This window comes from Cryptomeria japonica, chromosome 9 (assembly GCF_030272615.1).
Source record: "Cryptomeria japonica chromosome 9, Sugi_1.0, whole genome shotgun sequence".
NCBI lineage: Eukaryota > Viridiplantae > Streptophyta > Pinopsida > Cupressales > Cupressaceae > Cryptomeria > Cryptomeria japonica.
Genome location: NC_081413.1, coordinates 5,576,017 through 5,594,116, shown reverse-complemented (window position 1 = coordinate 5,594,116; position 18,100 = coordinate 5,576,017). Strand labels below are relative to the sequence as shown.

General features: G+C 36.1%; 1 protein-coding gene across 2 annotated transcripts in view; it reads left to right on the top strand.

The window, feature by feature from the left end:
- Positions 1–15,861, top strand: part of LOC131032502 (protein ENHANCED DISEASE RESISTANCE 2) — a 338,782-nt gene extending 322,921 nt beyond the window's left edge. For both annotated transcript variants that reach the window (XM_059210938.1, XM_057963515.2), the window contains 3 exons: positions 12,856–12,957; positions 15,110–15,260; positions 15,390–15,861. In XM_059210938.1, the coding sequence (XP_059066921.1) occupies positions 12,856–12,957; positions 15,110–15,208 (201 nt within the window). In that variant the 3' untranslated portion in view covers positions 15,209–15,260; positions 15,390–15,861. The remainder of the gene's footprint in view (positions 1–12,855; positions 12,958–15,109; positions 15,261–15,389) is intronic.
- Positions 15,862–18,100: the final 2,239 nt, after the last annotated feature.

Here is an 18,100-nt window from a genome sequence, read left to right as displayed (position 1 = left end):
CAATTGGACTCTTCTGAAATGCAATCTGTTGGGTCTCAAAGGCAATTGATCATAATATTCCCATACCGGTATAAGTGAGCAATCACCATTGGTAGAACGACCTAGAAAATGTCTAAGCGATGCTGCCAAGTACACCAAATATGAGTTCATGTAGAAAGTCATGGTGGAAGAGACTGCTGAAAGTTGTTCACACAAGGCATCGCTGATGACTTCTCCCCATGATATATGATGGGACTGCCTTATGAACATGATGAACTGGTACATCCGGGGCTCAAAAACATTAGAATGGTCAAGGCCCATTATCCTGTTGAGGAGGGTTACGATGTCTCCTATTTCCCATTTGAAGTCACAGTGGTACAACTTAGTCCACCTTGAGAAGGCGGCTCGTGGCTCATGGATCCATCTGTTGATATGATGCTTGCAGTCTTTCTCCCTTTTCACATAATACTCAGCTGCACTCTCTTTGGAGATTTCCATGTAAACAAGTGCGGGAGGTATTCTGAAGACTTTCTCAATTATGTCTGCGTCAAGGTGGATTATTGCTTCGCCATCGTCATTTTTAATTATTCTTGTCTCCTTGTCAAAGTGATGGGCGCAAGCGAGAACAAATTCAAGTTCTAGGGCAGCCATTGGGAAAGAAGATGTGTGATGGATATGGCTGTCCAACAGCCGTTGCATATTGCTATCTTGTGGATCCACAACCCTCTTGACAAACTCTGACATATCCACATGCCCTATTTATGTATCTCTTATGCGATCCAAAAGAGAGGAAACTTGGGAAGGCGCAACTTCCTTTTGATACTTGTCATATTTGTACTTCATCTTTTTTGGAATTGGTGATGTCGGCAAATCTGACATTGATGGACAACCTAAAATACTGTGATGAAGACTTAAAATTGTTAAGGCAACATCATATTCAGTTGCAACTAACATTTTTCCTTCTTCAAATGGGAAAAACTTCAACTCTTGCACTTCACGATTTTTGTGAGAGAAAGAGGTGAAATAAATGGAAATGGGGGAATCTTGATTTTGACCAATTTCGGATCTTGGGGAAATTTTTGCAAGTATACAAGTTGGAAAGGGCATACATGCAATCGGATTTTTAAAACCTGAATGCAAGTACACTTGTAAATTTGCAAATGGAGAAATGGATGGAAAATGAGAATTAGACTTGTGGAAAATGACGAAAATGGAAAGTATGGATATGGGTGACATGAATGGATAAAAATGGGAAAATCTAAGAATGTTATTTTCATGAAAATGGGAAGAAGTTGTCAATATGTAATCCGGTTCTTAAAACCCGATTTTGAAAGGAAGGGTATTTTACATCTTTTGAACTTGGAGTTTTAACCAAAAATGGTTAAATTCTTTAGCCATAAGGGAAGAACAAAGATTTCCAGCCAACTTATAATCGGGATTTAAAATCCCGAATACAAGTAAAGAGGGAAAATGGGGAAGATCAATGCAATTCAAAAATTGCATATCAAGGGGGAAAATCTCTTTTACAAAACCGATTTTTGGGGCAAGAACACATTTACAAATTTACAACTAGAAAGGAAAATATGAAAACAAGAAAACAAGAAAATGAAACAAGAAAAGAAAAGAAATCATACCTTGTTTCAAACTGAAAATGCCTCTTCAAAAGATGCAACAATCTTGGAATGAAGAAAACAATCCATTAAATAGAGACAATCCAAAATGCCAAACCCTAGCCACGTTTTATAAAAACGCTATTTGCATAAAAACGTAGTGTCAAATGCAAGGGAAATGGCATGAAAAGTGGCCAAAACTCTTTCTAACCTCAACGCCTTAGCATACTAAGCCAAAACGATTTAGAAGATTGCTGATTCATGGCATCTTTGAAGGAGAAAAACGTGTTTTTTACCAAAAATGTGTTTGCTGTTACAAACCAAGAAACCAGCAATCTTAACCTCCAAATGGCATGAAAGATGTCTACAAATGCATGAGAATAGGAAGGAATCCTAGACGCCTTCTACCTCCAAAAATTTCTCCACAAAAACTTGCTCAAAATCCTCAAAAAACGTTTTTCCTTGCTGATCGGGTTTTTTGGAGAGAATGACAAGTTCAAAATAGCTTGAATTGGAGAAAATCGGGTCTTTGGGATGCAATAACAAGTTTAAAATTGCACTTTTTCATCAAAAGGCAAAAATCGGGTTTTTAAAATGCAATTACATGTTTAAAATCCTCAAAAATGCACTTTATAGAGAAAATCGTGTTTTTTGGGCAAAATAGCAAGTTTTAAATGTCACTTTTCTCATTCCTAAGCAAAATCGAGTGTTGGAGAGAGATGTGCAAGTTTAAAAATGACTTGTAAAGGGAAAATAAAATCCCTACAACAAGTTATAATTTACTTGCACACATGTAATAGGGTTTTAAAATCCCTATTACAAGCAAAAACCATTAAAGTAGGGGTTTTAGAAAAGAATTACAAGTTTACTTGTAACTTAACCAAAAAATCCCTATTTTAATTGAAAAAGCCAAAAAGCATCAAGGGGGAAATAAAAAGCAAATTAAAAGTTTTTATTTTTCAAAAATTAGAAGTAATTAGCCAAAAATTTCCCTACAAAGACCAAAACAATGGAAATCATTAAAACTTGCAGTTAAAGGAAAATTCTTGTAATGTCCCCATTTTGCGGGCATCAGAGTTTGTAAGAATTAGCCTATCATTTGACCCTCGTAGGCTAATAATTATTGATAGAGGGCCTCGTGTGGCAATTACTTGGTGATTAGAGACATTGCTCTTCAGCTGGATTCAGGTTTTGGCCTTTGCACAGGTTTTTTGACTCAGATTGGCACACTTACTATTTATAGTAAGTTACTATTTTGGGAGAGTCAGGGTTCCTATTAATAGAAAGACACCTGAGCAGAGCTTATTGGCAGTGTCAACCTTGATTGGGCCTTTGCAGCTATTTCTAGACTCAGTTCCACATACTTACTATTTATAGTAAGTCACTATTCAGGGTTTTTATTTTTAGACAGGCATCCAATCACATGGAGAATAGGGAGAGTCGACTCCTGGCTCAGACGGCTTAGCAATCAGACAAGTACATCAAGAGATATTAAAGTTTAAGTGACTTAAGTGATTTATTTAATATTTTAATATTATTATAAAGTTCTAAAGTAACTTTATAATAATAAAGTCACTTTAATATAATAAAGTGCATTAAGTGAATAATTTAATGTGGGAATAAATCTTTTATCCCACATTGGCCAGGAAGGTGTTTGAGCTCTCTTAAGGAAAGAATAAAAGGAAAGGCAAGAGTTCATTCTTGGCATCCAGTTGATGAATAGTAGTTTGATTGATTTTTATTGTGGAGCCTAGGGCTTTCGCAATTTTCTTCTTTGATCATAGGAAACGAAAACTTCCTATTGATAGCAATTTTGAAGGTGTGAAATAACACCTGAATTATTGCAGTTGTGGGAAAGAATACTTCAGTTCCTTCATTTGTGCAAATTGGTGAAGTTTTCTACAAGGATTTGAAGTTTATTGTTGAAGAACATTTATAGTTGGTTGTGAATCATCCTTCTTTGGCAACAAATTATTCAAGGTTTTAAGAGCAGATTGCAAGTTTGTTCTTGCTGCTACAGTGCGCGTGAACAGTGCGCATGAACAGTGCCGTGAACAGTGCGTTACAGTAGTTTGAGTTCTATAGAAGGGGATTTAGAAGGGTTGAACAGCTATATATATTTGACAAGGGATTTGCATATGAGGAGAATCAAACCAATATATCAAGGCAGCCATTGAAATACCAGGTTTTCTATCTATGGTCATTGTATTAGAAAATCATTACTTCATTGCATCATTTTCTATTATGATTATATCATGAAATATTTGGAGGTTGCATATGTTTAATGGAAATATAATTTGCATATTCCACATTCATGGTAACATTCAACGTTGATCAGCCATTTAGCTTTCATACCAATTGTTTGCTTAAATGCCTAATGGCTGTAGGTGTACTTTGGGATGCATGACAAGTGTTTGTCTTAATGTCAACTAGCTGTACTAGTTAATTTCAGTCATTACATGTGTGGAAAGGTCTAAAACAGCTAGTATATCATTTCTATAACAATTTTGCATTGTTAGAAGCTTTCCATAACTTCATTTGCAGCCTACAAACCCAAAGAAGACAAAGAAAGAATTCACTACAGCGGCTTCAAACATTGTATGCCAAATGTTTGACAATATTCCTTGGTGTTTATATAAGCAAAACAGGGTCAGATTAGCCAAGGGATATTACAATTCTCCACTTGCAGTCAGGGAGAAAAAACCCGAAATTGAAGGAAAGACATAGCAAACGAATCCAGAATGCGACGAAATTCGAAACATAGTTTGAGGATGGATTGAGGATTAAGCCAGTCCAAGGATTAGTCAAAATTTTGCCTCGGGAAGCGTTCCATAGAGTAAAATTTTTATTTTTTCACAAAAATTTTATGTATTGTCCATAAAATTTTATGTAAGGACAACACAGTACTCTCTTTTCTTATCTGGCAACTAGTAGAGTCAAAAGTGAATTTGTATCCTTTATCACACATTTAACTCACACTAAGTAAGTTATGCTTTAGACCTTCCACATAATACACATCATGTGCCTTCAATTTTCCATCTATATTCAGAGTACCTTTTCCTTTTATCTTGGTGGAAGAGTTGTCTCCAAATCTTATTGAACTTCCATTCCAATCTTCAAGCTTAATAAAAAAAATTTTGTCACCGGTCATGTGATTGGAACATCCATTGTCTACAACCCATAAGTTTCTTCTCTCTGCATGCAAGGTAGTCTTCACAATCAGACTTGATTCTGCCTTATTCTTGTCTTTTTCAACCCAAACCGGTTTGTCTTCCTTCTTCTTGTCTGCTGCAATTTCATGTTCCGGTTTAACTACCGGTTTATGATCTAGTGTTGATCTCTTTTGCTTGATTTTCCTGAGTTTGCAATGCTTTGCAATGTGTCCAAACTCTTGACAATTATAGCAATTCACATTGACATTAAAAGATGAACCTTTAAAACTATTGTTGGACACCGGTTGACTTCTCCTACATTCAAACCTCCTATGACCAAATCCATTACACTGATAACAAACAAGATCTATATTCCAGAGTGCAGCAAAAGAATTTTTACTTTCAAAACTAACAGGGGGCTTATTCATCAGTCTACAATCAGCAACTCTATGTCCAAACTTATTACACCGGTAGCAATAACCATGGAAATTGGGTACATACCAGTCTTGTTGCTTTGGACCGGTAAACCTTTGTCTCACCGGATGTCTTCCTCTCATGTTGTTGATTCTAGTGAATCCTTCACTATCCACCTTGGGCTTGTCTTTATGATTTGTATACCGGTACGATGTGTGAGCCTTCTAGTTTTGAGCATACCGATTCATAGGTTGATTTCTTGTAGGCTCAGCATATGTCTTCTTACCGGTATCTTTGCTGATTATAAAAATTTGCTTCTCTTTACTTTTACTTGAGGAAGCGAATTGTATCTCCTTACCGGATGTGTCTTGGCTATTTGAACATTGTCCTTTTTCAAATCCTAAACCACCGGTGTCTTTTGAATGCTTTCGGTTGCTCAACATCTTGTCTAAAGCTTCAGTGCTGCCCTCATCCTTGCTCCTCATCTTCAATTCATCCTTGCTCTTTTCTAGCTCCTTTCTGAGCCTTACAATTTCTTCTTCCAGATTCTACTGCTCCTTTTCCTTCTTTATTAAATCGAAGGATGTAACTTCACATATCCTCTTAGAGTCTTCCAATTGAAGTTGTAGATCAGAAATTGTCTTTTTGGATTCCTCGAGAGATTTCTCCAGCTGTTCTTATTCCTCTGCAGTAGCATGCTTAACCTTCTTGAGTTCTCTTCTTGTTTTCTTCAACTCCTCAAGTGCACTTATGAGCTCACCTTCTAAATCCACTTCAGCTTCAATGTCTTCATCTTCCCCATCTTCATCAACCGGTTCATCTAGTGCCATAAAAAGATTAACTTCTCTTTCATCCTCATGGTAGTCATCAGATTCTCTTTCATCCTCATGGTAGTCATCTTCTGATGCACTTTCTTCATATGTGGCATCATCTTCAAAGGTATATAGACTGTTCTGCTTCCGATAGCTTCTTCTTTCTTGCTGGTAGATCTTCTTCTCTTTATTTTACCGAAAGTCCTGCCAGAGCTTCTTTGCTCATCTCCACCGGTTTCACCATAGGGACATTTTGCAGCAAAGTGTCCTATTTTACCACAGTTAAAGCATTTGAGAGGCAATTTTCCTTTATACTTACCGGATCCTCTTTTAGGCTTTCTTACAAAGTTTGCAACTTCAGTATCAGAGTCTCCACTAGATTCTTTATGAGCACTTACTTCCTCACCCTTTTTGGTGGAGTTGAAAGCAACTTCTTTCTTGGAAGTTCCTTCACCGGTTGTCCTCATCTCATAAGCAGTTAGAGAGCCAAATAACTCATCCATTGAAAAGCTTTTCAGATCCTTGGCTTCCTCTATAGCATAGACCTTAGTATCATATTTAGATGTGAGTGATCTAAGCACCTTTTTGACTGTAACTTCATCAGCTATTTCCCCTCCTAGTCCTCTGATGGAATTCAGAGTTTCATCAACTCTGTGAAGGTAGTCTGCAATCTTTTCTTCATCTTTCATTTTCAAGCCTTCAAGCTGACCTCTTAGTGTTTGCAGCTTGGCCTCCTTGACCTTGACATCTCCTTCAAATAATCTCTGCAGCTTATCCCAAGTCTCCTTGGCGGATGAGCAGTGCATAACCTTGACAAACTCATTATCTGACAGCCCACTGAGAATAGCATGTTTAGCTTTTGCATTGTTTTCATACACCTTTTTAGTATCCGGATCTGTGGGAGGAACACTAGGAACAGTATACCCATTTTTTACAGACATCCAAACATCAAAACCTAGTGAGGATAGATAGGTTTCCATTCTTCTGCTCCAAAAGGCATAGTTGGTTCCATCAAACATGGGGGCTATGGAGGAGGAGGACTCATTTCTTGCCATTGTGTTCTTTAGACCAAAATCTACCCAAGCTAGAGAAAGCTTTGACCAATCAGGGAACCTAAGGCTCTAATACCAATTGTAGAACACAATATGTCACTGAGAGGGGGGGGGTGAATCAATGATTTCAAACAATTTCCAACTATGTGTGTGCAACCGGTAAAGTAATGAAAACACTAGTAATCAAACACACACAAAGAATGCATCTCACAACACCGGATATACGAGGAAAACCCAATGTGGGAAAAACCTCGATGAGAAATGTTGCTAGAGTCTACTGCTCCAATCCAGCCTCACAATAAAATACAGTATTACAAAGATTTAGGGCATCAACCCAAGGAGCACCAATCCCTACTAATTTAGGGCACCAACCCAAGGAGCACCAACCCCAAATTTTATGGGCACCAACCCAAAGGAGCACCAACCCCTACACCGAGCACCAACTCTATGATATACAATGAAATACAAACTTATTACAATGAAAACACCTTGTTACAAATGAACACCTATTCAACTTCTCTTTGCCGGTTACAACTCTTCTCTGTTTCACCGGTTCTTTCACTACCGGTTATCAATTTACTCTCTCTGATCCCTTACCGGTCAATCTCTCCCTTTGTTGACTTCCTCTGATACTCACCCTACACTCTATCACTCTCAGATGCTTTCCTACCGGTTCACCTTAGCTCTGTTATCTACGAGGTTACACCTTTGCTACCGGTTCTCCTTCAGATACTTAGTTGCAATACTCTTCTCAGTCTGATCTGCACTCTGTTCTCTCAAGCGCACTACTCTCTAGCAACTGGCATCATCATAATTAATCTACTGTATCCAGATTTATATTCAAGTTTTCTCGCCAGAATGAGGTTCAAACTATTTGCGGCTAGGGTTTCTTCTACCTAGCACGAACCGTATCAGATCACATCAAATCTCCTCTCCACGATTGACAACCTGCAACAAATCAAGCCTCAGCGCCATTTCCATTCCTTCCAGAACACGTTTACTATATTTGGCAAACACGGCCCTACTTATTGTCAATCACCATAAATGCTCTAGATGTTTTTCTTCACCAAATTTGATCTGCTATTCTACGTATCTTTTACCTACTTCGATCTGCACCTGCATCAATCAACACATCGTTGGTATGTGTCATTCAATCTGTCTCGAACCACAAACTTCTGTCATCATCCCGTGATTTATGCAGATTGCATTAAATGTCTTACCAATCACCAACTACTTCAATGATGCATTGTTCACTTGCCACTTGGAGACCACGTGGCATTTCAGTTGGCATCCAACTTAGCTCAGTCCTTTGTGTCGGTTTAGACTTAGTCACCGACTAAACACACTACCGGTTTTCGCCTTATGCTACCAGTCTTCTTTCCCTACCAGCCATGCAATGACCGGTCAACCCTTGTATCATCTCTTCACTGTTCTGTTGGTTACTTCAAGCTAACTTGGATTGCTCCCGGTTTTGTGTTCACACTCTATGTAATCCGGCAATCATTCACTCTGCTAGTTTGTCTTTTGCTTGTTCATATATGCTCTCTGTTTACCGGTTGATACTACACCTTCCTGTTGCATATCGGTTGACAATACACACATGTTGATCATGCTATACCGGTTGATATAACCAGTCTTACCTTTAGTTATCTCTATGCTTTCTTATGCTTACTCACTGGTGAACATCCATACCGGTAACATCTTCTGCTTGCATCTTGCATACACCTTGCATACCGGTAGCCATCCATACTGGTGAATACATACCGGTTGACATCAATGACAATACAATGCCAACATGTGATGATTGCATCATGAACTTCTCAAAATTTGTAGCGGTAGTATCAATTTCTGCCAATGACAAGCTGAGCAAAGAAACATATGCAGGATTCTCATAAAAAATATTTGACAAGTCTTCATGAGGATGATCAAGAGATGGTTCTGATGCTGAAATTGAAATAACATTCTGAGAAGACACACTCAATGGGACAAGAGCAATGTGAATAGTGGAAAATAATCCACATCAGTGTCAAAAGGAGGCATAGGTACATCTAAAGGAATCTGAGAAGGAACTTCGTGAGGTAACTCTAAAGTTGTGGACTTAGGAGCATCCTCTTGTTGTTCTTCTTCCTCTGGATCTTCAAAATCAATAACCTGAATATGAAGTTGAGGTTTCTCTTTTCCTTTCACTATTACTTCTTCAAGAGGAATCACCATTGCTCTATTGACTCTTAACTTAATCCGTGTAGCAGACGATGATGCACCTTCCTTGTTATCAACTTTAATTTCAGACTTGCGTCTAATAGGCCCTGTAGAATCATCATCTTTGCCAATCTTAATTTTGATAAGTCTAATACCATTACTCTTGAGCCAAGCATTGGTGTTGGCCAAAACAGGTTGGAATCTGTCCAGAATGGAGGTGTGACGAACGAATGCAATGGTAGGAATAGGGACTTTGACATGAAGGAAATGATGGAAAGAATGATTTTGACCAATGATGGCAAACTTATGTGACCATGTACAGGTATGGAAAGGGACATTTTCAGCTTGGCAACTTGGAAAGAGGAAAAAACTTCAACTTGTAATCAGATTTGTAAAATCCGAAAACAAGTGAATGAGTTGAAAACTCAACATTTGTTATCTTGTAAAAAGAATGATTTACTCTTTTTACAAAAAGGGAAGGACAATGTCACCATTGTTACTTGTGATCGGGTTTCAAAACCCGAATACAAGTAAATGTAAAAAATTTGCAAGAGGGAAAAACGTGCAAATTCACAAGTTGTATTCAAAGAGCAAAACAACTTGGGAAGATCATATAGAAACCCGAAATTTGAGCACGAGTGTGATTTATTTAGAAGCTTGATCAAACAAGAACATAAAGAAACTAAAAAGCAAATAAAAACATTCAAAAGAAAACAAAGTAAAACTGAAAATTACATACCTTACTTGATCAAATGCCCTAGACAAGAATAAATGAACAACAGATGACCCGAAATGCTCTATAAATAGATAATGGAGCCACCATGTCACATTTCTTGTTGCAGAAAAAAAAACGGCTTGGCATTCAACCAAAAGCACAAAAAACGACAAGGATGAAGACTCCCATTTGGCGTCAAACACCAAGCATTCAATGTTGAATGCCACGAATGGCAGAAACCATGGGCAAAGTGCCAAAAAACGCAGGCCTAATACAGCGAATAGGGAATCAAAAGCCCACAACACCAATATGTAGTCAAGGCGCTAACTCCATGTGAATCGGATTTTTGATTGAAAGCCACAAGTAGTTCAATGCTTTTGGAGAAGAAACACGTAGTCGGGTTTCTAGAATCCGACTTCAAGCAGGAGCATAAGGTTAAAACTTAATACAAAGAAAGATGTAGACAGGTTATAAAAACCAGACTACATGTTTTAAATTAAAACATTCTTTCCTTGCAAACCTCTAAAATTGGGTTTCTTAAAAGCCAAGGCACGCAATACATAAAAAAAGCACTAAAAAGACTTGTAATCGGGTTTTAAAAATCCGATTACAAGTTTAAAATAAAAAAGAATAAAGGAAAAGTAGGAACTTTAAGGAAAACTTACAAGTTCTCATAAACTTGTATTTATAAATTCACTTGCAATATGATAAAAAAGTTCCTACAAAACAACTTAAAAGCCAAATAAGGGAAATGGAACAGAAATAACAACTTACAAGTTACACATCTTTTATAAACATTCACTTGTAATTGTTAGAAAAAGTTCCTATAACTTAAAATCAAAAGTTTCTTTTACCTGTAAAAGAAGGAAAATTTCTCACTCGCAGTTCAGAGATCAAAACCCAATTTTGAAGGAAAGACCAACCAAACGAACTCAGAACGCGATGAAATTTGCAACATGGATCAAGGATGAACCGAAGATTAGTCCAGTCCAGAAAGGAGCAAGAATTTTGCCTCGAAAAGCATGCCTTTGAGTAAAATCTTCATTTTTGAATAAATTTTTTAAAGGGGTTGTCCAATTTTATGAATACAAAATTACGAACAACATAATGAAAACAGAAAAACGATCCCTTTAGTATTTTATCCTGATGTTTTGACAATGACCTACCCTCACTAAACTTCGTTAGAATAATAGATTTTGTAAGATAACACTACTTTTTGCAGAAGTTTGTGTTGTTTTTATGATCGGAATTAGATTAAGCAGATCTCAAACAATATTGAATAATTGACACAGCAAAATACTCTAGGAAAACCCTCCAACATGAGGGAGAAAAACCCAGCAACAAGATCTCTTATTATATTTATCAAATTGCAAGATGTCTTTGTAAAAATCGCTTCACTCCGTGAAGCTAGATGTGTGAAACAATACGAACTGTTGTGGATGAGATTCCATCCAAGGAGAGGAGAACCGATCTCCCCTTATACCCTAGCGAAGGTGCCTCTTCTTCAAGGGTCAGCTCCCTTCGAATCAACATGACTCTTCTCAAGGGTGGCTGACTTTCCCAAGTCGGCCCTTTAATAAAATATATTTTGTTAAACAAAAACGAATCACCCTTTATTAATTATCGGTCAACATAAATATGCAAAGCCGGAATGCTAATTGCATATTTGATCGTAGTCGGCCAAGGAGTCTTCTGCCGCTACAATCGTCAAGAGTTTGATATTATTATTCAAACTCTCCCAAAGATCACCATAAAAAAGTCATTCCAAACTTCTGAAGTCAAGTCATAAAAAACAAACAATTTATCAAGAAGCCTTCTTTATGATGGCTACCAAAAGCTACAGGATATGAAACCATTCTAGTTTATGTTTCTAGGATAATTATATGAGAATTCCTTTACTTAACAATGGTGAGTATATTGTGACTTCAGACATTAAAATTTGGCATATAGATTATGTATATAATATATTGGCAGTGAGTATGCAATCCCCTTTTCTTGAAAGGGCCTTTGACGACAAACCAGTCAGCTCTTAAACAAATAGTCTTTAACAGTAAATGAATTTAGTGAAAGTCAACCTTTATAGAGCCTCGGTCCTTTCTTTGGCAGACCCAGTCAGCCTTTTAACAAATTGGCCCTCCAAAACCTGCAGTAGGTCAACCCTCCATAAACATCAAAAAGTATGCCTCTTATATAACACCTTTGGCAGGTTAGCCTTAACAGTATAATAGGTTTTTCTGCAGCATGTCAGTTCCCCCAAATAGTATTTATTGATTTTTACCTCTTCAGGTTCTTAAAGTTGGCTTTCTGCAGCAGACAGCAGTTTCTTCACTCTCATGACAGCAATTTTCTCTACTTTTGACAGTGATTTCCTCTTTGGGAACCTATTTCATGCATAGCAAATTGCAGCAATTTGGTAACAATTGTTTTCCTTTCTTTCCCTTTAGAATGGTTTAGTATACACAGTCCTAGAGCTTGCAAAGTTATCAGCCAAATATTATAAATGGGAGATATTTGGGAGATGATCCTGACCTTGACTTCTACAGAGATGTTAATCTTGAACTCCACCTACCAACTGAACCTAAAATTTGCCCACTGAATCTTTTGTCAAGCTCGTGCTTATGAAGGACATTTTTTTGGGTCCTTTGTCTTTTGTTTTTATTATTGCTTAATTCTATAATCTGATTTCCCATTGATCATTCATAGATGCTTTACATATACATTGCATTGCTTATCTTTTCCATGTATTATTATAATTTTAAGTATATTTTTCTTCATTTAGTTTTCACGTCGAGTGTTGATTTCAAAAATGTTGAATACAAACTTGCTCTCCTATCTTCTTAAAGAACAATATATTTTATATTGTGCTATATATTGTCTTATACTTCATTACAATTGTTACATAATCCATTTCTACTTGTACAGATTGATGTTGATATTGGTTCTTCATCAGTTGCAAGAGGCATTATTGGGCTTGTATTGGGATATGTAACAAGCATTGTTATTGATCTTGCGATTCTAATAGAGGTTTGTGACTCTCTCTTATTTGAAAAATGATGTTTTAGAAATGAACTGCGCCAATTCAAGATTTTTATTTCATATCGTCATTGTTTGAGAGTTTATTAAACTATGATTATTTTACAAATTTGTAAATTGCTGTATACTAGACAACACTATTACAAGAAATCATACAGGTGAAAGTGGCATCTTGTCTCTATATTTACGTCAGTGTTTCCTTGTCATCAAATTTTAGTAAAAGTGACTAAAATTTAAATTGCAGTTATATTTTTGGTGTAGAAGAGAATGTGCAGTAGTCCCTATTCCATACTTGAAAAGAGAATTTTAATATTAAATATACAAAACAACAATGGATAGGAATTGTGGGAAATTGCTACCAAGTATAGTAGTCGGGATTATAGGACCTCATGCTATACCCATAAGGAACATTTTTCAGCTTGATGCAATGACTTGTAACTTTCAGCTGTTTATTAGCTGCATCTCTGCTTTTTTTATTCTATTTGTCCTTTTTTGGTGGCTCTTCTTTAATATCTATGGGCTTGCTTTAAAAAATGGTCAGGACCCTTGTTTCCCATTTTATCTAATAAAAAACAAACTAGACCAACACAACACATGGATTTTTATTGACTGAAAACTGAGATCAGCAGATCCACATATACAAGAGTAAAAAAATTACTATACACACAAAATGTAAATTGAATGCTTGAATGACAATTCTGTAGCATAAGATTTACAGAGCGAGAAAGAAATATAATATAAAACTAAACTAAACTAAACATTAAGTAGACTAAAGCAGCCTAAAATAGACTATTTTCATCCGCCTGGAAATAGAAGACGACCAAAATAGACATTGCTAAAGACAGCAATCAATTTGACGCCCAAGTCTTCACTACATTTCTGATACATTTCCTCACTTGAAACTGCCCAGATCCTTTCAGTAACTTGGAAATCCAAAAAAACATGAGAATCTGCCAATTCAGCCGGCCATTTCCGAAACTCATTTCCAAACACTGCTTTGGTTCAACAACATTATCATAACATTCCATCTTCATAACTCAATTATTTATCCAGTCATAGAATACACACAATTTTTGAATGGAGACTGACTAACATGCTTTAATTGAGCGAATTCACCTTCAATGCCTGGTGAAAATGTCTTGGTCGTGCGACTTGGAGAGCATTACCAGTACCAATGGTGCCTGTCGCGTGGGTTTGAGTGATTCACGCACACCCTATCTGATTGTCGTGTGCTTCAAGACACAATGCCACGTAAATGTCTTGGTCGTCAAGCAAAATGGACATCTATGCCATTGTTTCTTTCCATGTCGTGCATATTGGAGACTTCTGCCTGGCTAGCCTTGTCCTGTTGCGTGATCCAAAACCTTATGCCACTTATTCGTGCTTCATTGCACGAATCTTTGGGCATTACCACTCGAAACTCCCATTTTTCATTTTTTATTTTTCATTGGCAGAAACCATGCATAGGTCGCATCATTTAGCATGTGCAGCCACTGTTTCCAATTTTTAATCGCGTTTTTTTGTTGCCTCTGCTATGTACTTCCTTGCTCAGTGGACGGCTTCATTTCCATCATCAGAAGATACATATGATATCTCTTGGGTGCTTCATCACTATCAGACACAGCTGAAAAACATTCATTGTTTCTGTATACAATATTTCAACGATAGACAAACTTCTTAAGGATGGGGAAGCCAACGCAGTAGTGAATTTGATTTTAACACATTGAAGACGTCTTGACATAAAATATGAAGCAGGTACAAACAGTAAGTTGCATGTATAATATGCTCAATGTTGAATTACTATTATTCCTATATGGCCAAGCTCTATATTGAGCTGTAAGTCAATGTTGTTACTGTGCTGAGGTCTGTATTGAGTGCCATTACCCTGCCCTTTAAAGCTAAGCTCTATGTTTACCTACTTTTTGTTCTATTTTGAAAATTTTCATGTTTTTTATTCATAATATATTCCAATCTTCACTAACTATGAAGATGTGCATATAATTAAACAAACTGATAATTGGGGAGCTATTTTTGCAAACCGTTTTTGTTTCTTTTCCCCATCTCACCACATCTACTCACCACCTCATTCCTCCCTCTCCATATTACAAGTACTTTTCTTAATATGTTGTTTTGATGTTCATAGGGCAAGGAAGAGCATGAATTGCCTGAATATTTGCTTGGAACGGTTAGGCTAAATCGTGTAAGGCCTGATTCTGCTATAACATTTTGGGGCCATGCATGAAGGGATCCTTGATTCTAGTGTTGATGCTTATCTCTAACTCAAGTACAATGAGGTGGGTATTCTTAAATTTTATATATTGACTGTATAAGTATTTCCTTCTCAGCTTAATCGATTATTCAAATCATTATTTTTTCCGTTGATTTTAGTAAGTAAATTTTTTGTTGGATTGTTGAAATTGCAGGGCTAGTAAAGAGATTGTAAGCTGATGCAGTCGTCGCATGCACTAAAACATGTGTAGAAAGAGTTTTCTTTATCTTATTCCATATGCTTACTTATATAACTACCATTGTATCGCATCCTGTTTTTTGTCTTGGTGAGAAAGGGTTGTAAATTATGCCGAATTCAAATAACAAAGAAAGGTTTCGAGTAATCATTAGACCATCAGAGACTTGATCTAATCCCATGCAGAACATTGGGAGAAGAATTAAATCATCCAACTGAACAGTTCTTTTTTTCTTTATTAACATTTGTCTCCTTACAAATATTTTTAATATCTATTATGGGCCTTAAAGAGAAATTTGAATGGTCATATCAACAACTGATATTTTTCGCATGTGCATATAAGGCCCTAAAACATGGCCATACTATTCCACGTTGATATTGTAACTCAATTTTCATATCTAAAGTTGAAAATATGGATTCTAAAATAGACATTTTTCTGTTTATAATTTTTTTTGATAAAAGAGATTTTTTTATTGTAAAAATGGAGAATATTGCCACACTTCATTTGTTCAAACAAATTTGTCATTCAATTATTTGTCAAATTTTTGTCTCAATTTCATTCTCAATCAAACAACTAAATATAGTTTTGTGAAATTTTCTGGTGTTTACCTTTGTAATGGCTTGTCTTCTTGTTATTAATCAGTACTCTTATGACCATATATTGCAGTATGAGATTATAACTTATGGCAATCAGAAGAATGCTATATCTGTAAATGAGGTGGTTCTTTTGCTATTCTGTTTGATAGAAGTAGAAAATTATATTGATGGAAGGTAAAATGCATAACAACCATTTCCAGCGAAAAAGCCAAGAAACAATAGAGAAAATCCTCTGAGATGTAAAATAATTGGTTATTTGGGCGCTTTTCCACTTTTATGATTCCCTTATGAAGACTGTTATTCCCCCATGTCCCTCACCATTTTTTGTTAATTCATTCCAAATCAAGTCCTTTTGGTAACCTTCATATTTTGACAATTTGGAACCTTCATGCTCATGTTTCAAAGAGGACGGAGATGTTATTTCCCTCTACTATAGGTACTAAACCAAGACCTCTCCTCGAAGGGTAGCCTCTACAATTCCAACTTACCATTATAAGATGATCTTGGGGTGTCTTGTCTTGCTATTTATTATGAATCATTTGTCATTAAATTGGGCATCAACAACTCCAACTTGTGAAATTGGAAGCGTATGCCAACTCATTGAAATTGGAAGAAGCTTTTGATATTTTTTATTCCCTTCTCAATAACTTCTAAATATATAGAACCCTTCTCACTTTTCAATATATTTAAAGTTATCTAAAATCATCATTCCATGATGAAATTATTAACTTTATGAAATTTAAAATATTCTCAAAGGGTATACACAACACAATCATCGAATTATCCATGATGAAATTGTAAACTTTGAAGTAGAGCCTTTTGGTTTTTTACATGAGCTGACAATTGGCACATTGGTTACTTGAGTTCAACATTGCTTGTTATGTATATTTTCTCTTAAAGTAGATAGCACACGATCGTCCATGATAACATTAGTAACTTTGAGTAAAGCCTTTGTGATCTTATGCAAGTGCTACAAGTTGACACATTTGTTACTCAAGTTGAGTTCAACATTTCATTTTAACCTTATTTTTGGAGCTTTAATGACTGTTAACAGCTACAAATAATATTGGATAAAAGACCATTCTTGATCACTTCCATTGGTGTGAAGGCGTTGGGAAATATGCTTTACATTTGAGCATCCATATGTACAATAGAATACATCAAAGGAAGGAATTAATATCGTATTTTGTGAACTACAGCTCTGGATGTGCAGATTTCCAACTTAATCTTTTGTTAAATATAAGAGGAAGTCAAGTCTATGTCAAATTTGTTCTACCTGATTATAAGTCTAGAAGACAAGTAAAACAATCTTTATTTTGTGACACAGTGAATATTTAATGGTTGGAGCAATAAGGAAAGTAAAGCATTCTCCCACAATAATTTTATAGTGGATTCAAAATTGAGCTTTAGCCTCAACTTTTGATTTCTAAATAGCAAGGCTTAAGTTGAAGCAATTGGACTCAAACCAATTCACTCTCCATTTCATATTAAGCCTTAGCTGAATTTGAATTGGGAGTATTTCTTAGTGGATAAGGTTGAGGGGAATTTTTTTAATGTTATATAGCTTAGGAACAGTGACCTCCAATGTTCGGAAAAAATGCATGGTAGGGGAATTGAAAGTTTTAGTTATAGAGTTAGAACTATATCTTGAACATTGTGGATGCTGTAAATGAGAGTGTTGGACAGGTTTTAAACATGCTTAAGGTGTATATCACTTTTCAAAGTTAAGGCTATCATGTTCCAAATGTCTTTGAATTCAATGATTCTTCTTTTAAACAATTTATTATTGAGAATTATAGAGGCTGATAATTTATGTATATCATCCTTCATCATATTGATGATGAAAAGAAGCTCATTACATGACTAGATGATTGTGCTTTCCATTCAAGAAGCGAGACTAACTGCCAAGCTTTCCATATGCTTTTGAATTGTTTTGAAGTATTGTGCCATAAGAATTCTATCCTTCCAACCAACCTATTTCCAAGAATTATTGGCCTCAATAGTAGTAATCATGTGCCTAACAAGAGCCTTCTAAGGTACAAATCCTTAGAGAGCTCTAACTATTTATTAATG